General features: G+C 42.0%; 1 protein-coding gene across 5 annotated transcripts in view; it reads left to right on the top strand.

Annotated features, from left to right (window-relative positions):
* Nucleotides 1-725: 725 nt before the first annotated feature.
* The window catches only part of RIMKLB (ribosomal modification protein rimK like family member B), a 48,719-nt gene continuing 27,261 nt past the window's right edge, over nt 726-22,183 (top strand). Inside the window, exons 1-4 of one of the 5 annotated variants that reach the window (XM_054831858.1) lie at nt 1,012-1,160; nt 2,194-2,734; nt 3,670-3,717; nt 8,676-8,896. In XM_054831858.1, coding sequence (XP_054687833.1) covers nt 8,722-8,896 — 175 coding nt within the window. In that variant the 5' untranslated portion in view covers nt 1,012-1,160; nt 2,194-2,734; nt 3,670-3,717; nt 8,676-8,721. Of the gene's footprint in view, nt 922-1,011; nt 1,161-2,193; nt 2,735-3,669; nt 3,718-3,744; nt 8,575-8,675; nt 8,897-22,183 lie in introns of those variants that run through there. The other 4 variants (XM_054831838.1, XM_054831848.1, XM_054831867.1 and 1 more) reach the window with 4 other exon arrangements.

Below are 22,183 nucleotides of genomic sequence, written 5' to 3'. Positions count from 1 at the left end.
TACGTTTTGCCGTACCACCTGACATCGCTGCTGCCGGCTACCTGTGCTGTGCCGGTCACCCGTGGCAGTGGGACCACGTCCACGCTTACGAGCGGGTAGCCAGGGGTGTAAGGTGCACGGTCCAGCACGGCTGCGCGGAGCCTGGCTGGGCTGCAGAAGCCGGGCAGGCACGCCGGGGCCGTGCTTCCAAGGACTGAGACGTCTCTCGGGCCCGGGCCGGGGTCTGCCACGGAGCGGGGGGGCAGAGCTTGACCAAACCTCTGGCTGGGGCAGGTGGAGGGGCGCAGCAGCGGGCAGGAGAGCTCGGCCGTCACACAGGGGCGGCCCCAGCGTGCGTGCGGCGCCGTTTGCCCAGCCCCGAGGCCCGGCAGCGGTTCGGCTCGGTTCGGTTCCGTTCGGCCCTTCCCCCCGCCGCCTTCGCGCCCCCGGGCAGCGCGCGGGGCGTCAGACGGGAGCGCGCGGCTGCCGCCGCCCTCGCGCGCTTCCCCGCGCCCGCCCCGGAGCCGTGCGCCCCGCCTCGCGCCCCCTCCCCCAGCGGGTGCCAGCCCCGCTCGGCCGTTGGCGCTGTCGCCGCTTCAGTCCGGCGGCGGGAGCGAGCGCGGGAGGAGGCAGCGGCGGCCGCGGGGGGCGGGGGTCTCGGTGCAGGGAACAGCCGGCCTCCTCACCCCAGCCGCGGGGAGGAGGGACAAGGCGGGGGGGGGGGGGCGAACGGAGCGCCGCGTCGCGTCGCCCGCTCCCCTTTAGGACCGCGCCGCCGAGCGACCGCTGCTGGCGGGGAGGAAGGGGCGAGTCTCCTCCGGAGCCCTCTTCGCCCCGCGCCTTCCCTTCCTGGGCCCGGTGCCGGAGGGGCGGGCGGGGGGGGGGGCGCTGGCGGATCCCCGGGGGTCCCCTCAGGCTCGGGCTCGGCGGTGCCTGGGGCGGGTGAGATGGCGGGCTGAGCGGGTGCGAGCCCGGGGGTGGGGTCCGCCGTGCCCGGGAGGGGGGGTGGGCGGAGGGGTGGTAGTGGTGTGGTTGGGACCGTCCCCTCAGCCGTCCCGCCCTGGCGCCGCGCTGCGCCCATGGTGATTGTGCATCCCTGCGCGGGGAGCGGGGCGGCAGTGCTCCGAGCTGCCGGCGCCTTCCCGCCGCGCCCGCGCGGGCCGGCCAGCCGGGGCGCCCAGGTGGGTGGTGTCCGGGGCCGCTGCGGGGAGGGGAAGCGGCGGCCGCTCGTTGTGCGCGGGGAGGGAGCCCGGGCGGGGGGTGGGGTGGGCGCCGCGGCTGCCGGGTCGCCCAGCGCCTTCCGCGGGCGGGTCGCGCTCGGGTGTAGTGGTGCCTGGGTGTGGTGTGGGAGGTCGAATCTTTGCCTCCCGCCTTGCACGCCCGGGCTCGCACGCGTTCGTGGGTGCAAGCGGGCGCTGAAACGGGGTGAAAAAATGCTCCCCGTGAGCGTGAATGTGAAAATCGGAGCTTGTTGGGGGCAGTTTTTTCACGTGATGCAGGGGGGTGTGTGTCTGTCGTTGAGTCGTACAACGAAATCTTTACAACTAGGTTTCTTCTCTTTTGTTTTCTGATGTTTCAAGAGCTAATTGCACATGGGTGACTTAATTGCCTAGGATCTACCAGGGGCTCCGTTTTGAAAGTGTGCGACTGTTAGTCTTTAATTAACTCCGTCATTTAAGCGAGCATCCTCTAGACGTGTTATTTTGGGGGTTTTTTTGGTCACCGTTTATAAACGACTCTGGGGTCTATTGCATAGGAATATATGCTTCTGGCCTGAAACATACTTTTCTCCAGTCTCATCTGAATTCTAAATGTTAATCTGGGGGAGGGGTTTAAAGACTCACACAAATAAATAGGAATAGTTTTCGTAGGTTTTAATACTTAATTTCTTCATATAGTCATGTGCAGATACAGATTTATGTTTCATTTGAACGCACATTCTTCAGTAAAGGAGCAAACTACTTAACCTTCTGGTTTTTGGTTTGTTTTTTTTTCCCCCCCTTGAAATGAGTCTCTGTGGTAGTAAATTTCTGTAAACTATTTGGAGTTGCACATTTCCCCTAATTGTGTTCATCTCATCTTCTGGCTTTGCTTACTGTCTTGTATGGTACCTTTTCTTCCCTTGGGATTTAGTTTATCTTTATTAGATACCTTTATATGTTTGTTTATGTCTAATAGGGATGTTTCTCTCTTTTTTTTTTTTCTTCTTCCTAGGTGTTGGTGACTTCAGAGTCATTTAGGGGTTTAGTTCTGAGCAAGTAGAGACACGAGGATTGAGTCTATTTTACATAGAAAGCTACAGCTCTTCACCACTACTCTTCCTCCTTCCCACCCCTCCTCCCCCCGTAGGGGAGGACAATTTGGGAATTATTATAACAGTCATTTACTCCCCCTCTCCCCCCTCAGAAATTCATCTTGGTCCTCGAGGCATCTGCTAGATATTGCCCGTTATAGGACCAGGAGAACGTTATCATCATTATCACCATCATCACCCCTTGCTTGCTTTGGGAGCTTCGGTAGTACCTTCCCCTCCTTCGGAGTGCAGTACAGAGAGGCATCCAGAAGACTTCCTTGCCACCCTTTTTGGCTAGTAGAGGATCCAGGAAAAGGGGTACCTAGCAGGACACGTGACCTCATTAAGGGAGCCAGAACTGAAGCAGCACTTGGCACACTGAAGGAAGCACCCATCTTTGGTACCTTTTTTTTTTTTTTTTTTTCTTTTTTCGTCTTCCATTCCTTGCTCACCAAATTTCTGGTAAGTCTCTTCAGCCCATTCATTCATACAGTGCATGTTTCCCTTCCCCCACTGGTGCTGGGAGAAGCGTGCACAGAGACAGAGGGGAGGTGGGGGAAGGGAGGAGGGAAAACTGGCTGTGTACACACGGATCGGGGAGGAGAGGGGGGTATTGTACCACATTGCAGGGGAACCTGGGCAGAGGTGGAAAAAGCTCTCTTCAGAAAAGCAGCTGATGTGGGAGGAAATGTATGTTTTGTTTGCACGGACGTGCGTGTACACACGCGCAGAGTGGAGGGAGGTGAAAAAGCTAAGAGCCTGTTGTAGGGGAAAAAAAACCAAAACCTGAGACCGAAGTAGGAGGGTAGCTGATGCTGACCGGTATCGGGATAGCGTTGCAGAGAGGGAAGAGAGTGGATTATGCACTGGAGATCAGGAGCTGGGGTGTGTGAACGAGGAATGTTATCACCTACTTGCAAGCATGAACACAGAGAAGGAAAGACTGGGGGTGTGGATGTCTGCCTTTTAGAGGCAATTGTGCCTGGAAGGGTCGCCGCTAGCATCTTTAACATTACTCAGTGCAAAGGTGGGGACAAGCACATGAAAGCTATCGCAGGAAGTGCAGTTGCTCGTCTGCGGGGCTGGGGGGTTGTACTGGGAATGAATGGGAAGGATTAATATATTCCCATATCCTTTGACTGTTGCAGTCCACAAATCTCACAGGGAAAAGGAGGTGCATACTGTGCTGTGCTGTGCTTTCAAAGAGGTGTGCTTGGGGTTCACCTGCCTGCAGTGACTTTAAATTCTATGATGCATGTGTAGAGGGCGGATGATAATGCAGCAGTACTGGATAGATTGCGCTGCAGCTGCTCAATATGTTATATAAAATGCATTTAAATAAATATTCTAATTTTTCAGATTCTTCAGTTTCTAAAAATGTGGGGTTTTTTCCAAAGATTCTCAAGCACTTATGTGACAGTCTTAGGAAAACTAGTCTCTCGTAGGTAAGAGGAATTTTTCTTGAGGTTGTCCTTAAGCATCACCATGAAGCAGCAGTGTCAGGAAGGAGTTGATTTATCTTGGATTAATTTTTCTAAACCAATTTTAACAAGTGGTCCAAGATGTCAGATTTTATCTCTGTATATGTCACCATGGGTTATATTCATCATCAATACTTATTTCCTTAAGATTTTCTCTAGATGATCATCATTCTGGTATCTTTGTGTGGAAAAAAATAATAATTGTGCTTTATACTTGAAAGGGCTGTGAACTATTTTCAGACCTGCTGTCCCTATGACATAGACAGTCATATTTCTGGGCTGTTTCAAATACTGCTCTCTTCTCACTGAGACAGAGACTTCCATGACAGCATATAATGGATCATATGCTGGATGGCCCTTCGTTAGCTGTTTAACTGGTCTGCTACTTAAGATTGACTTTATAATTAAATTCTGCCTTGAGGTATCTTCTAAAGGAGATAACTTGTAAGCATCTGCCAAGTGTTCTTAGGTCTTCTGTGTCTTGAGGTGTGGCCTCCAAAATAGCGTTCTAGAAACTACTGTAATGGTAGAGAGGATTGATTTATTGGAAGTGCATACTCAGTTTCAAGCCTTAGCTAATTTATGGTAAAAAGGAAAGCAAAATACCTTTTCCAACTTGAATAACGCTATTCTGGAAACAAGTATGAAGGTGGAGGGATATGCATTAATAAGTGTGAAGGTGCAGTGTTATTCATAGTGAGATGAATGCTTGGAGCTATATTTTTCCTAGTTCTCCGTTTCCCATGGCAGTCATGGCTGTCAGTCTCTTTGCTCTTTCCTTCTCACTTCCATGAGATGTTTATTACCGTTATCTGAGCTGTAGGGATTAAACATGCCTAGAGATATGCTAAAACTAAGATTAGTTTTTACCTCTCTATTAACTGCTGAAATCCATGGAGTTGTGTTAGCTGCATAGTGCTGAAACTGAGGCCGAGAGTCTGAGCCAAGGTCTAAAAAAAAAAGGCGATTCTGGGTGGGGCTGATGATAATAATTGTTCCACTAACTTGTTTCCCAGATCGTGCTGTAGTTGATGGGAATGTGCTACAACATCAGATCACAAGTCAAGCAGTTGAAATAGCTAGATCACATTGATTCCTAATGCTACAAAACCTCTGGGATTCCATTTGTCATTCCCATAGGGAAGAAACAACCTAGTCTTTTTAATTTACAAAGGCATTGTGTAGTTGCATTCTGAATAGAAAGGATACGGAACGATCTTTTTGCATACTAGAGATCTTACATGTTACACATTTATCAATAATACATAAATGAATTAGTGTGTCCTAATAACTGGTTTCTTGTTTCAGCTTAGGGGAAAATACATCATGATGAAAAAGAGACTAGTCCATTTTTCTCCTGCTTTTGGGTGTTGAAGACAGGACAAGGAGTAAATGGGCAATGGAGACCGACCTCCCATTCCTGGAGGCAGGTCTCTAAGGCTCTCTCTGTGAAATGAAGACCCTGTCAAGGGAAAAAGAGTGGTCTTCAGAGAAGATTTCCAGACCTCTCTAGACAGCTGATCTGATTGGCTGAATTCCCTGTCATGTCAATCAAACATACTTACATATGATGTAAAGTAGAAAAGTAGCACAGTGAATGCTTTTGTTAGAACAGCTGCTAAAGGTGTATTACGGATTCAAGGAATGCAGGCGGAAATATGTTTGCATGTGATGGGGAGGGGAGGAAGCTGCTGTGTGAATGCCAGAATAAAGCCTAGCTTAAACAATACAGGGATGCCACAGCTCAATGTCGAGGTGAGTGTGCTGTTCCCTCTATAAATTGCTAAGAATCTGTTCCACACAGCGTCTCTCTGAAGTGGATGCAGCAGTGACTGCTTGGCTGATGTGATACATAGTTTGATTTTTATCATAGAGCTTTTACTTTGATGCCACCCTTTTACCTCTCCCAGCCTGTTTGATGCAGTTGAGTTTATGATGATTTTTTTCCTATTCCCTTTATAAATGTATTAAATAGTTACTGAAAGATTGTACTTACATTGACCCTAGTAGCTTTGAGTGAAAACTGCGTTTCAGCTGGTCATCTTGAAGACATTTAAACATCTGCTCTTACCCTTATATTTACTACACTTATTTTGCAATAGGTGCTGTCATGGATTAGGAAGTATTCCACGCACACCCAGCATTGTCTGAGGCTGTGTCTTGTAGATTTAAATGGGTTTTCAGGGAAAAATGCTGGAAATCACATCCAACTTGAGAGCTTAATGGTCTTGTGCATCTGACTATAAGGCAAGCTTTCCTCCTACAGACTATTTTCTCAAGAATGTGGGAGGGATTGTTAATATGTTTGGGTTAATAGGGTAAATTGCAGGTTTTGTGTTCTGTGAGACTTCTTACACAATCAAAATAGAGATTATAAGGAGAAGCTGAAACTGATAAGCAGATTCTGGTTTTTGGAGCAGAATGTTAGTGTGAAAAGGATATTTCTCCAGTTGAAAAAATATGGTATTGGTTTAGAGGTCAAGGAACCGACAGTTAGGATTACTAGTTTCTGCCTCTGCCACTGGCTTGTAGCTTGATCTAAAGTGAGTTTCTTAATCTTTACCTCCCGACTTGAGGTTGTTACCTGCCTGCACAGGTTACTTGGCACAGTCTTTGCAAAAATGGGGAGAAGGCTATGTGTTTCTTTGCACCAGTGTTAGAACCAGTACTGAGAGGGGGGAAAAAAAACAAAACCAAACAACAAACCAAACACAAAAAACCCCAAACAGGCTGAAAATCTGTAATGGCTTCTGATTATTTTTTTTGTTTTGTTTTAATTATGACAAAGTCTGTCTAGTGTATTTTTTTAATGTACTCATGTTCTATAGCTGTGTTTTAAAACAAGACAGGCTAGCCTGTTAGGTAGAGCTGCTTTTCAAAAGAGAGGCAGTAGATGGGGCTGTTTGGTCTCCCCAGTCATTCATGCAAATAGCAGAAATAAAGGTAAATTGACAGGAAGTCTTCTGAACTGTGCCATAGTAGTGACATTTCCGAAAAAATAAATATAGCGTGTCCCAATTCTTAGCGGAAGATGTCGTCCCAGGCAGTTTTCTGTAAACTACCATGTAGAGAAATCCGTTGTTGAGAGAGCCAGAAGTGGGGCAGGATCTGACCATTGTCAGCCATTGCAAGCCCAAGCCTCACCTTGTCCTTTTCACTTTCAGCTGCTTTGAAGAAAAAAGGGGTTCTTTGAGATATCAAAAGATACTTTTTACAACCTCCCGTACCCGTTTTCCTGCAGGGAGCAAACACTCCTTTTCTTGCTTTACCTTGAACATCTTGACTGCTGTCAAGGGCTGGTCTGCATCTGTGATTGCCTTTCCCTAGCTTCTGCTTTCTTTCAATCTGTTAGTATGAAAAACTTTAGTCCTTGGCTTTATTGTTGCTCCTTGTTTACCAAAACGATGGGAAAAAGAAAGTCAGTGTCTGCGCTTGTTGTCATTATGGTTCTCAGTACCACAAAGAAAAATGATCACCCCAAATTTTATCATTTAACAAAAAGCTGTACTAGTAGAAAAGACTTGTTTTATAATTACAAAATAAAACCAAACTTGTTCTTATGGTTGTAGCAAAACAATCCTTTTGTCCCAATACCTGCTGCAGAAACTAAAATCCTTTGTAATATTAAATGAAAGCAGGTGTATACCTGTGGCCTTTCTGCATTTACATTTTCTGTCGACACCAGGTCCTGTCATCAGGACCACCAGACGAAACTCCTGTTTCTATGCCAGAGTTCAATTCTGTTTGAAACTCATTTAAACTGTATTGGTGAAAACAATGATTTCTACCTCTTGGCTTTAATATGAAAGTTTAAAATGTGTCACAGAAAAAAGCTCTGTTTTTCTCCAGAATTTTTTTTCCATACACCATGCTGCTGGTTTGTTTATCTTGAGTGTAAATGAGTAGTCCATTAACATACCTTTAATTGTTTTACAGCTTTTAAAATGTTTCAATATATATTCAAAAATAGACCAAGTCCTCTGTATTCAAAGCAAAAGGAGCAGTACCTTGCTGCTATCACTTCTAATGCCATTGAAATTCTTCAGTTTGAACTTGGTTTTTTTCATGCTTTGGTGCTGAATTCATTAGTACTGTTTATGTACAAAGGTGATTTTTATTAAAAAAAAATTGGAGCAAGAAAGGGCTAGCACAAACCTTGATTTTGCTTTAGGTTACATGTATTAGTGTTCAGTATTCTTAACATTTTGTTGATGCTCCTTGTTGCATTGGTTTTTTCCATGAATGTGTTCTGGATAATACTAAATATATTTCACAGTAGAGGTGAAGTATTTGTAAGAGCAAATCAGTCTTGAAATACTTACGTGGAAAGTTCTGTTTTAATGGATTTCTTCCTTTCTTCTGGACTGCTTTTTAACATAAAGAATTTGGCATGCTCTGTTGTCTTCCATATATGTTGGAAAGGAATACATCAAATCTGTCACCAGTGTTTTAGCAGTACCTAGAAGAGGGGCTGAGTTATTTCCAATTGTAAGGAATTACCCAATCATGAAGTTGAGATTCTGGCCTTCAGAGATGGCCATTCAAAATGTTTTCAGTCCTTGGCATGCCTCTTAGTATTGTCAAGAAAGGGGGATGCTACTACCAGTAGCAGTAGTTATGTCAAGTGTGTACTTGTGGATGAAACTAGGACGAGGACCAAGACCTGATTTTTAGCATTTACAATCCATTGAACGTAAATGGATTCGTTTCTGTTGTTGTTACTTCTGTTGCAGATTAGACATAGATATTATTTTCCTGCTTGGAGGTTGGAAGTTGCATTCCATTGGAAAGGACTGACTTGTGCAGAGGGAGTAGGACTTGGTACAGTGGGGAAGCAAAGATGGGAGCACAAAATTTTACACAAGGTTGTGAAGATGGGAGCAAATGTACTCTAACAGAGTCTCATCTTCTCCACCATCTAGACGTTCCATTGAAAGGAAACCTTGAAGGTTGCAAGACAAGTCCAAGATGTGCAGTTCGGTTGCGCCCAGGCTGTGGTTCTTAACAGACCGTCGCATCAGAGAAGACTACCCTCAGCAGGAGATCCTGAGAGCACTGAAGGCCAAGTGCTGTGAAGAGGAGCTAGATTTCCGGGCCTTGGTGATGGATGAAGTGGTGCTGACCATTGAGGATGGAAATCTTGGTGAGAATGAGCTAAGGCTGGGAATGTGCTGAAAGGGTATTTGGAAAAAGATTGTAAAATGGAGCATCTGTACTCTTTAATAATGAATTCCATGTGTGCCAGACTACCATGCATCATCTAAATCATGTAGGTGTACATGATATGTTCTTTAGCATTTATTGTGATAATCAAATATAATTATTAACTGCTGATTTGCATTAGAACTATTTTTGCCATCCCTCTGTAGAACAGAGAGGAGGGTTGCTTTAGTTTGTTGATTCCAGGATAAGGACTATAGGACCTCTGAATTAAGAAGGAATTACAGAGTTTCATTTTCACATAGGTACTTGAAGTTTATGGGCCACATTTAAGAGTTTCAGGGGGTCTTCTTTCTTCTGTTTGTGTTCTGACTCCAAGATAGCAAACAGGTTTGAAATGAACTAAAAGGCCTTTTCAGTGGACAGTACAAATTGTCATGGAACTAGAGGTAATAACAGGACATAATTAAAGCATGCTGCTGTACAGATGTGTAGTTATGTACATGCCAAAAAGGAATGGGGCTGAAAAACAAGGTATATGCATCAGAATAATTTGAACTATTACTACAACTTAATGTTTTAAACTAAATTGTAAGATTTCTGTTCTGTTTTCCTATTAGCTTTTTATTTTTTCCTGTGGTGATTAAAAAGGAAAAGCAAGATGTTAAGGTGTGGTAGAAATGTTAAGTAAAATGATTCTGTAGATAGTAAGCTTATGTTATAGGAAGAATATTAATACCACCAATGTCAAGCTGTGTAACATTTACTATTATATTTTTTCCCCACCTTTTTAATTTGGATTTCCTAAAGGAAGGAGCCTGCAGCATTGTTTTGCACCTTTACCTCTTCCATTTCTCTTACCCGTGTATGAGTCAATAAAAATATCACTGGAGATTCAAGGAAGAATTAAATTTCTGAAAGCTGTATTAGAATAATTCTACATGGGAAGAAAATACAAAAGTACCCTCAGCCCTGAAGAGGAGGCTACCATGTGATCTTATACTTTGCTCCTTAGTGGGGAATCTGTATAGGAGGGACAACTGAGGGAAACCCTCTGGGGAAGAACTTTGATCAGAATTTACACCTTATTGTAGCATGAATCAATCAAGCATAAAACAAATGCATGGGAAAACAGGATTTTTGATTCTGGTATTACTAAACTTTTATTTACATATTTTGTCTTTTATCTTGAGGCGTCTATGATTTTTATCAGAGACTTGAAATTCTGTAGGATGCCTTCAAATCAAGGCAACTTGTCAGCAAGTCTGAATATCTTACTCCTCTGAGTGTGCTGTCCTTTGGACAGCGTGTTCTGCAAAGGCAGCCATCCTGGACTGTAGCTGCAGCCTCTAAGATGCATTATGAGTCCTTCAGCATTTCACTATTGTTTTTATTTCTTGGTGGTGTTTTCTTCTTTCCTCTCGTCTACCTGTTTTTGGGGAATTAAATATGGCAAGCATGAATTGTGGGGCTTTCTGCTCTCTTCCATTTAATGTCTCCTAATGCTGTATCTATTGCAAGAAGAAAAGATAAAGTATGCAAATTGGAAGACTAATGCTAAGGAATGTATAGTACAAGAATGAGAGAATAAAAAAAAATTATTTTCATACAAAGTGTTAATTCAAAACTATGTAAATAACTGACCTTTTGAAAAGAAGTGAGGAAAAAAAATGCTGAAAGATTGCCGATAGAAATTTCCTTATAAATAATTTGGACTGGCTAATTGTGATTTTTTTTTTTTTTTTTTTTTTTGGGAGGAGGTGGGTGGGAGTTGTCTTATATCAAACAATTCTTTCTCTTGGAGAGACATGAAAAATCTTCCCTCTAAATTTTCCAGTTTTCTTTTTTTCTAGTGCTTGCCCACATGTTTTGATACAGATCTCTGGTGGAGGACACAAGTAAAAGTTTTGTGTTTCATTTTCCTTGTCCTTAGTTGGCCTAGGAAAAGGTGTCCTGGAACAAAATCCAGGAGGTAATACATTCTGTACCCTTTTTGTTATCTACTGTTGTGTGAGGGGTCAAGGTTGAGTAAAATTTTGTGCAGCATAGAGGAGTTGATGAAGAGAATGTATCTTCAGTGGATAATAACCTGGTTTTGCTTCCAGTTCTACTGTTAATTGTGTTGAAAGCTTAGCAGTACAGGGCTCAAAACTCTGATGGTAATACATGGTATTGGAGGAAGTAATAGTTAGGTTTTCACATACTCACACTCGTGATTAGAGCTTTTTTTTTGTCCTTTTAAACCTAGGCAGTTTAAGTACATTGTTAAAATAGTGCTCACTTTACAAAGCCAAGTTGGAAATTACAAGATGCTATTTAAAACTTAAAAAATGTATTTCTTTAGATGACATAATCAGATACTTCTGTGTGGACTTGCTGACTGGCAGGAACATGGCTGAAGACTCCAGAGACCAAAAATTAAGCATAGGACATTAAAAAGCTTGAAATAATTTACCTCACAGAAGTAAAGCAGAGAGGAAAAGACACTTAAACTTACAAAAATTGAGCAGAACAGTGAGATATGTACCAAAATTGAAAATTGGCCCTTCCACCCATTACACGACGTACAGTGTACAGTAGAGCACATTAATGTAAATACCACTGAAGCCCAGAGCCAAAGACAGATGTGGAAAACTTCCACAATGCTGAGACTCTTACAACATCTATGTATGTCAGAGAATAATAAGATTTCACGTGTAGCTGATGTGGCCAAAGGGAGAGGTAGTGTTGTTTCGGTCAGTGGACATAGCAGTAGCAATTCCTCAGGACGTTACTCTGTTTTTACTGCTGTGCTGCAGGGCTGGATGGGATGCGTGGCCGGATTGCCAGGCAAGCCACCAGTATAGCCCCAGCAGTCCCTCCTGGTTCCTTTTCTTCCGCAGCTGAAACTTAGGATGACCCAGCATCCCAAGCACTCCCCATAGCCCCAGTATTACTGGCCACATGCTGAACCTGCATCTCTAATGCAAAAGCTGAGTTAAAATAAGTGGAAAAGTCCAGCTGCATAAAACAATGAATATTTTTCTGCTGTTTTTGGTGGGTTGAACCTGTTGAAATAGTTACTGAATCAGACATGCACAACATTGGTGCACAGGAATGGACAGGAATGCAAGCATGGAAAAAAGTGCAGGGTGATATTACAGCTGTTCTGATTTAAACTGGCTCAAACTGTGGTGTGGCTGTAGCCTAAGTTTCTTAAGAGCTAAATTCTTGAAGCTAAACTAGTCCAGTATGATCTACTGCGGAATGGAGCAGCCATGTTTGGCTTGTCCCTTTCCAGCCTTACTGTTTCTCCTTGCCTCGTATAAGGACTTCATGTCTCTCCTGGCTTGCTTTCATGTTGTAGCTAAGCTAATCTAATTCAAAAAAAGTTGACCAAATTCTCTGCTTGATTGCAGGATCTGGCATTTGTGTGAGTTGAGTTGGCTAATCCAACGGAACACTAACTGCCCAAATAATTAACAATTTTCTGTTGGAATAGCTTGCTGCATCAACTCATTTTGTGGTCACACAATTGCTAACTCTAGTATGTGAGGGCAGGGGAGAATGGGAATTACTTGTATTTATGTTGATTTATTTGTAGATTCAAGGCATACTGTAAAACGGGAATTTTCTTATAGTTGGGATGCTCGATAGTGCCAACTTTAGGATTTTTGTGTGTGTTTCTTTGAAGCATCTGGTATTTACTGCTGTAAGGAAAGCACTGGATTATAAAATCAATGAGTTGAACAATGAGTCCTGTTAAAACGTGTAATTTTAAACTGTTTGTCTAAGTTTGTTAGTGCAGTGATATGAAAAACTTGGGGAATTAGAAACTAGACAAACTAAAGCTTGTGAGCAGGAGTGTGTGGGGTGGGATGGGGGTGGAGGAAGCCTGTAGGTAATTAGCATGCTATGAGACTTAGTGGACAAGAGACAAAAGATGATTCATTGGTTGTCTCCTTTTCTGAATAGAGCACTCTCTTCTTCTAGGACTTAGCAGTAACCTTCCCCACAGACTACACACCTTACCTGTCAGGAAAAACAGTTCAAGAACTGTTCATAGGTGAAGAGTACACTAGGGAAATTTGAATCTGCCCTTCATTAAAATTATATACAAGAATGTCTCCATTAAAATTCTTTGCTACCAGAATAGCAGAAGTTGGAGATCACTGAGCCAGCAATTTACGAGTTCCTTTATTGTAGGTTTTTGGAATCTCCATATTTTCTGATACTGTCCTGTGAAGGAAAATAGTTTTAAGGAAAGTTGCTTTCATGAACTTTCAACTATTAAAGATGTGGAGTGAGTGGAATTGGAGTGTCCTAAAGCATAAACCAAAATGTGAACTGAACTTTCTCTAAGACTTTCTTGGCTTTTCCTTTGGGAATGTAAAAGCAAGTGATCAGCCTAGGTGAGGAATAAAAAGACATAATAGTCATCTGTTCTTAAACAGTAACACATTGTGCGTGGTCAGCTGGCTTTTCTTAAGTCAGATGGATGACATCTGGGAACTGATCTCTTGTCTTCGTTTTTTCTGCAGAAGAAGTATTTAGAAGATTCTTTTAAGTTGGTGAAGGTTGCTGGTGTTCTGGTTAAAGCATCTGGGTTTCCTGTGTGGGCCTGAAATTTGCAGTATTAGTCACTACTTCATTTAAGTCTTTAATCTTGCAAAATCTGATTTTCTTTGATATGATCTGTCCTTCATTTCTCATTTGGTCTGAACTAGTAACAAATAGTTGTGATCTTTGATTCCGCCCCCCCCCGCCACTGGGTTAGATAGCATTGGAAATGAACATGGAAGAGTTGGGATAGCTGAAAGATTTCTGTAAAAATACAGAAAGCTGAGGAAAAAAGGCAGAGATTGGATAACAAATTTTTGTGTTTTCAGTGTAATGGTAAGAAAAGCACTCCATCAGCTAGATCCAGGATGAGAGGGCTTTTGCATCTACGAAACGGTTGCTATATCAAAATATCAAATCTCTTAATATTTTTGAATCATCTTTAAGTCACCTAAAGACTGTCTTCTATCACACAATAGGGAACATAATCACCACCTCTTCCTGCTGACTGTTTCAGCAGTCCCCTGGCACTTATTAGTCCAGCAGCACACCTTACTGTAAGAGCTTTTTCCGTGGTGTGCAGCAAGGGCTCTGAGAGGGATGGAGCAGAGGCAAGTGGCCTTGGCAAGGTGCCTTGTTGAGCACTGCAGAGTTGGCCTGTTTCCTGCTACTAACAACAGCTAGAGCAGCCATTGCTTCCTCTGCAGAGTTGGTAGATTGGTTTGTAACTCAATAGTGAGAGCTGGAGAAGAAACTGCATTGTGTGCAAAGGATTGGAAGGTGGGTTAGACATGAAGTGGAATGTTGCGTTGTTGAAAGTGCTGGGCTCAGAACCACTTGAAACCATTTCTGATGTTCTCTCACTGTGGAAACTAATCACTTGCCAGTCTGATTGATGTTAAACCTTATTGAGCCATAAGCATTACTAGTAGGCAGTTATGGACTATAGAGAGGGGATTCTGGAATGGTAGCTGTGTTGAGAGGTGGGTCACTATGTGACCACCCCAACATTAGGTACCTCAGACAAACACATCTCTGGTAGAAAAAACATCAATTCAAACATTTGCTTTATTATCATAGAAACATTTTAATAACAGTGCATGTCAACAGCTGTGACATGTTCTAGGCAGAATTGTTTTCTTTCACAACTGTGACACCAAACGCACCTTTCTTACGATGCTTATAGGAAAAGAGGATTTATACTCTGTGACCCTGCATGTTCTTGCAGTTTTCTTCCTTACTATCAGGGATTTCCATTCTTACATGAATGATCTCCTGTTATCTCAAGCTGATGCTAAATAATGAAGGCTAACAATGAATTTGATCTTCTCAAAATCATTCTGTTTCTTCAGTAAATGTCAGTATGTAATCAGTGGTAGATATGGGCTCAGTCCAAAGCTACCTTTGCAAGGGGGAGTGGTAGGAATGTTTCTGGGTGGAAATATTTTATTATGGTCATTTCAGAGGGCTGTGTTAAAGACGGACGTTTTTAATTTGCATGTGTTCTAGAACAGTCAGCCAGGAAATTCAGACTTGTAGGGCACATCATCTTGATCATACGTGCATGTCATCATATCTGAAAATACCTGAAAGCATTGCCAGATTTTTAATTGTTGTAAGAATTCTCAGGAATAGCCATCTGGGGAAAAACAATGTGAAAAAGACAAAAGTGAGATGAAAGAGGTGTTTCCCTACATCACAGTCAAAAAAAGAAAATTAGCTTAATGTTTCACAAGACAGTCTTTAACTGGCTTGGGGTTTCTGTGTCACTTTTCCAACAATCCCTGTTCCAGTGCTGTTTCACGTAAGCGAGTTGTGCTGGCACAACTGTCTGAGCAGTTGCATTGTGAACCAGATCTGCATACTGGTGTAGTTTTAAACGAAATCAGCCTCTTTGTGATGGAGGGTGTTTTTTAATGCCGCATCACTCCTCCGAGGCAAGTAACAAGACTGCACAAATAGTAGTGTGCTGCAGCACTTAAATTATGAGGGTGAAGTGTGTGTGTTGGGGTGTGACAGATTAGGAGATAGCACAAGTATTGATGTCAGAAATTTAGCAAACTGACAACTAGGCTTGCTTTACTAGATTTGTGATCAGAGTACTCTATTACCTGTTCCTTAAGCAATGACAGTAGCTTCAGTTTTCTCCACCTTTTCTCCGGTTACCCATTTGTGAATGATGGGCAGTTGACTGATCCCCAATGACTCTGAATATGAGAGAGACTGGTACTGCTGAACTTTGTTCAGTGATGAATGAGATGGGTCTTCCAGCGTGCAGACCTGTGTTTTAACTGATACGGACTTCTAGGAGTGCCAGTGGCTGTGAACAAGTCTCTTTATTTTATTATTCTTGTAAACTCTGTCTATAAAATGTGGCGAAATAACGGTTTCAAGAATTAAACTTTGCTTTTATATCTGCCCTTTGCTGCATGGAAAGACTGGACTGAAAAGGAGAACCAAAACAAAAGAAAGTGTCACTAATGAAACTGTTGCTCATTTTTTGTTTCCTTGTATTTTAAATAATTAAGATTTACAATGTCACAAAAGTCTGTGATGGTGTCTTTTTACTGATTGTTCTTTGAATGGAAGACCTTACATGATTTCTATATCTGTTAAAGGTCCAGTCCATTTTAGGGTTAAAAGTGTGATATGGAGTTTTAAAATGTCTTTGTAATTGTCAAAAATTTAAGGAAGCTGTGGTTAGCAGAATGTGTTATGTGTGCTCTGACAACATCAGCAGAATACCTTTATTTCTTTCCCCTGAGAGGGCATGCTTCTGTTTTTTGGTTTGCGTTTTTTTTTTTTCCCCTTCCCCCCCCCCCCCCTTTTGGTGAAATTGTACCAGTGAAGAATTTGGCTTCCAGACTCTCGGAATATATTTTCATGAAAGAGAGGGGAGAGGAATGTGTACCCTTCTAAGCTAAAGTAAAAAAATAATCTGATGGGATACTTGCACTGTGTGCTTAACACGAAGAAAGTTCTTTTGGTTTCAGACACACGATGTTGCATGATATAGGTAGAAATATTGGAGAATTGAACATGCCCAGCACTAGCATAATGGAAGAACAGATACTGGAAGAGACAGACTAGTGATTTGATCCATTTTGGCAAGGGGTGAGGTAAAAAGACTAAATACACTAGTGTTTTCTCCTGGAATTTTTAGCTGAGAAGGGAGACGGGCTGCACTGACACAGTAAATAGGGCAGATGATTTTGTTTACAGTAATATTTGTAATGTTACGTCACTGAAATAATATGCTCAAAATCCATGCTATCAAATCCTGTTTCTTGGCAGCTTCTGTCTAAAGAAGAATTAGATCTGGTAGGAAAACATAGCAGTCGGAAGACCAATAAGTATGTCCCTTGAGTTCTAAGAACTTGATTTGAAAGTGTCTTCTAGGTATCTGTCCTGTTGTCTTGTTGTGTTGGTACAATGCTGTGGAACTTTTAGGGGGAAATTACGTTTTAATTTAAGGTTTTTGCAAGGACAGAAAGGGAAGTTGTTTGTGAAACTTTGTGTAAGTGTTCCCTTTAGTTGTTCAGAGTATAAAACTATTTATTGTTTGAGAAGTAGTTTAGGAATAGACATAAGTAGCGTAGAGCTGTTGGATCACAATACAAATGTGATTCTCATTACAGGTCTTTCTGATACACTCACCATCACAATGCTGGGCATCCCCAGTCACTGGGAAGGCATAAAGGGTTTAAGCCAGCTCCAGCCCATTGCTCTCTTCAAAGCTCTTTTGGATAGTTGTTCAGTTTTTATACTCTAGGTTGGGCTGAGCCCTGTATATGCTTCCCCATGCTGGTCTAGTTATCTCAGGAAGACATTCATGCTCTTGCTGCTCTCCTGGACAAACATTTATACAACCAGTTGACATTCAACTGAGAGTCAGCCAACCCCCCTAACTCTTGTAACCCTTTACCTTAAACGCTGCTTTCCAGTCCCCTTTATTGTAGTATAAGGTCAGCTTGCTTTGTCACAGGTGTGGTCAGGCACTTCCCACATTCTTCCCAGAGCTTCACAAGCACATCACCCTTGCCTTTATCCACTGAGCCTTCTCAGGAGTTTATCGATTCATTACATGGAGAGAAGAGCTGGCAGCGTGTAGAATCTGGAGTTTGGGGCATTTGCCTGGGTGTAGGGGACTTCTCTTACAACTTCTGTCTTAAGTGGAGGAAGTAATGGAATGCAAGTGTGTTTCTTCCTGGGTTCATCCTCTGACCTTAGAGATGTAATGTCTTCATCTTTGACCTGGTAGGTATTTGCTTTATGTAACACAAAACAGATTGATATGAACAGAGAGAGACCAACCTAGGGAGCCTGCGTAGCCTAATGACTGTGTCCATATTTGAATTCCATATCCAAGTAACTCTCTTTGAATGTTGAGGTAAAAGAATATCTCTACCACCACCAAATGCTTACTGTGAAAAGTGCCAAAATCCCTTTGTGAACCTAGTGTAAAAAGTGAAGCTGCTGCTTCCAAGTTTCTTTTTATGCTCCAAATAGTACTGTGCAGGTCTTGAATTAATAAATTGATTGTCCTGCTTTCCCCCACCCCCAATAAAAATGACTGACTTCATTTTTCAGTTAGCTCTTGAAGCTGCTTAGACTACTGAATTGAGAATCATCTGGTGATTTAATTTATGGGAGAGACATTATTTAAATAGATTAGAATGAATGAAATTTGGCACTCAAGGGAACCATGGCCTTTAGTGTTCCTGTTAGTTTGTTTTTGCTATTTGGGACCATTTGTTCAAATAGTATTTTACGAAGTGACAGTACCATATATCATGATGGAACATAAATGTATGTATTGTTTTAGTACAGAAGAGTCTGGCCTATCAGTAGTAGATAGTTTTTGGAGATTGAGGTAGCAGATTTTTTTTTTCAGTTGTATAACTGTTTTACTCAGTAGTTCCCAGACAACATGAATCTGAAAATTTTAGGGCTTTTTGAAAACACAGATTAAATCCTCAGTAATGTTCTTGTAGTATGAGCGCAATGGTTTGCCACGTTTACCAATGCAGAAACAATATATAGGAAAGTTAAGAGATTTGTCTAAGGTACCGCAGTAAGTAGACTTGATTTATGCCTATGACTAAATTGCTAGCTGCTTTCTTCCATGTACTAAGGCCAGCATTTCTCATGTAATTTGCTCGTTTTATGCTTTGACATCTGAATGGGTGACCTAACTGCTGAAATTGCTGATGTGCTGACATTATGTTTACTTCCTGTGAAAGTTGGGATTTATTTAAAAGTATAATTTCAGACACTCAAGATGGTAAATGGATGAGATGTCCTAATCTGTAATTCCTTATTTCCTGCTTTCCAGTAAGAACAGCATATTGCTTGCTTTCTCTCTTATGTCTGAAACAAAACAAAAACATAGTTTCATCTGTTGGCCAGGCAGGTGGCACTGATACAAAACTGGTACTTTGCTTAATTTGGGTGAGGAAATCTTGAGTTTTAGTAGTGATTCTGTTCTTACTGCATCTGATGAAACATTGTATGAGGTGTTTTTTGACATTGCGAATTGGTCTCATATCATCCATCTTAACATTATAATGGGCCAAACCTTTCCATTATAAAATAGATTTTAGTTGCTCATAATTTGTCCTTCCTAATGAACATACTCCCTTCTCCCCCTTAAGTCTTAAATGTCTTTTTGAGGGACTTCTGGAATTTTCTGCAGAGTGATTCAGTGGAAGGAGAGCACTTCAAGGAAAAAAGAATGTTTTTCTTTTTTTCCCCTAAATTTGTAAGGGTGTTTTTGGAAGAGCTAGCCTGGAACAGGAACTCAGTTTGGCTGAAGTGGCTTTGGCTTTTTAGACCTGTGAAAGTAGACATAAATTTGTCCCAAATTATTACCATTTTAAAAAATAGTCTGTTAAGCATCTTAAAAGCTTGTTTAAGCTTCACAGCTAAAACATTTGAAACATACCCCCGTATTATGCAAAAAAACAACTTCAGGTGTTGTGGCCTTGTCTGCTGTGGGATGGGCTACAGTTTGGTCTGAGCACACAATTTAAAACGGAGATTTTTCTTTTGTGTTGGTTATACCGTCGCTCGCTGACACAGAGACCTGAATGGAGTAAATCACTCCATTGAAATGTAGCGGGGACAAGAAGAGTGAAATTGGTTTGGGACTGGGGACTGTGATGTCCATGCTTTGCAAACATGCTGGAACAAGAAACGGTAACAGGAAGTGATTGCAGTGAAACTGTTGCTAGATAAGAAATTGCTTCCCTGAAGAAAGAAATTGAAGCTGGAAACCAGTGGGAGCTTGAGTGTGTGTTGAAACTTCCATGGGAAGAGATGCAAACTGAATGAGGAGCCTCAAATGGAAAACAAGTTTGGAGGCAAGGCAGGAAACTGAGCGGTTAGAGTGGTATTCAAAACTGGCAGGCAAAGAAGCTACTTGACAGTAGAAGTCTGTAATTTGGAACTTAACTGGAAAAATGAGAATAGAATGAAGGTGGGACAGAAAGGAAGTGGAAGCACAGGTGTTACATCTAGGGGGATGAATCCTATGGGGGGAGTGTGAGAAATTGGGGCAAAGCAAGCTGCATGCAGTAGTTGCTGACTTGTAATGCCTGGAGTGGAATCAAACCTTCCAGAGCTTTTCTCTCCTGCAGAGAAACATTCCTCTGCCAGTTAGTTACACAAATATTTGCTGAGAGTGGAGCACATTCACCTTAAGTGCTGGTCCACATAGAAGCTGCTGACCCCGTGCTGCTGACTCTTAGCTGTCAGCTCGAGTGTCAGATGTCTGTATGGTCGATGAAACTGTGCTAACCCTCATGTGCTATTCCACAAACATCATGCATGTGTTACTTAGTGATGAAGTTTGCTTTTGATTATCTGCAAATGTAAAGATAAAATACTATTATAAGTAGCAACAGCAAATACCCCAAAATTAGAAAGTGTAAAAACCAAATTTGCATTTTTGACTCCTTTATTGTATATTTGTTTTCAGATACTACTTTTTAAATTACTTGATCACATGCTGGTCTTTCTTCAGCCTCCTTAAAGTACAGAGTGTTCTGCTCTGGAAAGGTAACTTGCAGCATAGTGATGGAGGATATTAGGAATAGCTTTGTGAAAGTGCTGAGTACTTGCATCCACAAATAAAATCAATCAGAGCAGCATCAGCAACTGAGAAATCGTGGTCTCTCAAATGTGGCATCGAGAATTCCTTAACACTTATCTCTGGGTTTCCCTTCCCCATATGAGAAATCAGTAGAATACTCACTGGTTTCCTGTGGTGTTGACAAAATAAATTAAGATTGCGAAGCACTTAGATGTTACTGTGATAAGCACAATAAATAAAACTCAAGAAGAAATTAATAATGGTGTGTTTCAAGCAAGGATTTCAGTACGCCAATCCATGGACTACACACTGAACAATATAAAAGAAAATACAGTGCTGAGTAGCTGCTTGTTAAGTGATTGCTGTACCTCCTGTGCACATTAGATAAATGCTGTGGGGAAAAATAATGTTTGTTTGTGTAATTGAAGACAGTATGTGGGTGGAGTAGTAGATCAATGCTACAGACATATCCTTAGTTGTGGCTTTTTCTAACCTTTATGTGCTTGACTTTATGGCTTCAACAGTTTTCTCTTAATGTAGCTTTTTAATGCAATATGGTATGCACACATTTGTTGTAAATAATATATGTGCAGTCACACAGGGACTGTGCTGGATGCACCAACACTGTTTACGAGCCAGGCTTTGGAAAACATAGAAGTAGGAAAAGCAGAAGTGATGCAAGGATAAGGACAAGGGGTAATGGGTTTAAGCTGAAGGAGGGTCGATTTAGATTAGATGGTAGAAAGAAATTCTTTACTGTGAGGGTGGTGAGGTACTGGAACAGGTTGCCCAGAGAGGTTATGGAGGCCCCATCCCTAGAAGTCTTTTAAGACCAGGTTGGATGAGGCTTTGGGCAACATGGTCTAGTGGAGGGTGTCCCTGCCCGCAGCAGGAGGGTTGGAACTAGATGATCTTTAAGGTCCCTTCCAACCCAAACCATTCTGTGATTCTATGATAACCAATTACTTGGGTAACCCAATACTCTCTCTGAATAGGAGTTCATGGATATATTTACATTCAAGATACTTATGTATCCTGTCAGTGAGACTGAGGAATTATTTTACCTGTGTAAATACCTGGAGAGGTTGTGCTTGTGCCTGGTTCTCCCTCATGCTTGTTTCATGAATATGTAAATTGGCGTGTCCCCATTGTTATTGTACTTCTCAACTGCTTTGGAAAATGGCTTATTCCATTCCTGGAATTCTTTTTGTTTGGGTTCTTTTGACAGCACTGCTTTCAGTGTTTATATTTCATATTTTATGAGGTGCCTTGCATGCTGTTTTTCATGGTTAAGAACATCATCATATATATATAAAAAAGTAATACACTACTTTTGGATATCAACATGAAGTATGGATATTCTGTTCCTGGACGAGGAACAGACCCACAGGGTGAGCTACAGTCTTAGTTCTGTGGCCAGGCTTTGAGTTGAGTTTTTTCTTTACATGAAGCAGGAAGGGAGCACTAGTGAACCTGACTGAGCCTGCCATGGTAGAGGCAGTCAGATGTTATGATCTTGAATTTATTTTTTAGGAGTTCCAGGATTTCCTGCACCAACCGCATGTCTGTTAGCTCACTGTTCTAGAAAGTAGAGCTGTCCAAATCTCACCTCTTCATGTTGTTGAGGGGCGGCTTTCA

Source organism: Grus americana, chromosome 1 (assembly GCF_028858705.1).
Source record: "Grus americana isolate bGruAme1 chromosome 1, bGruAme1.mat, whole genome shotgun sequence".
In the NCBI taxonomy this organism is placed as follows: domain Eukaryota; kingdom Metazoa; phylum Chordata; class Aves; order Gruiformes; family Gruidae; genus Grus; species Grus americana.
Note: the sequence above shows the minus strand (reverse complement) of the source record. Positions and strands in the feature narration are given on the sequence as shown.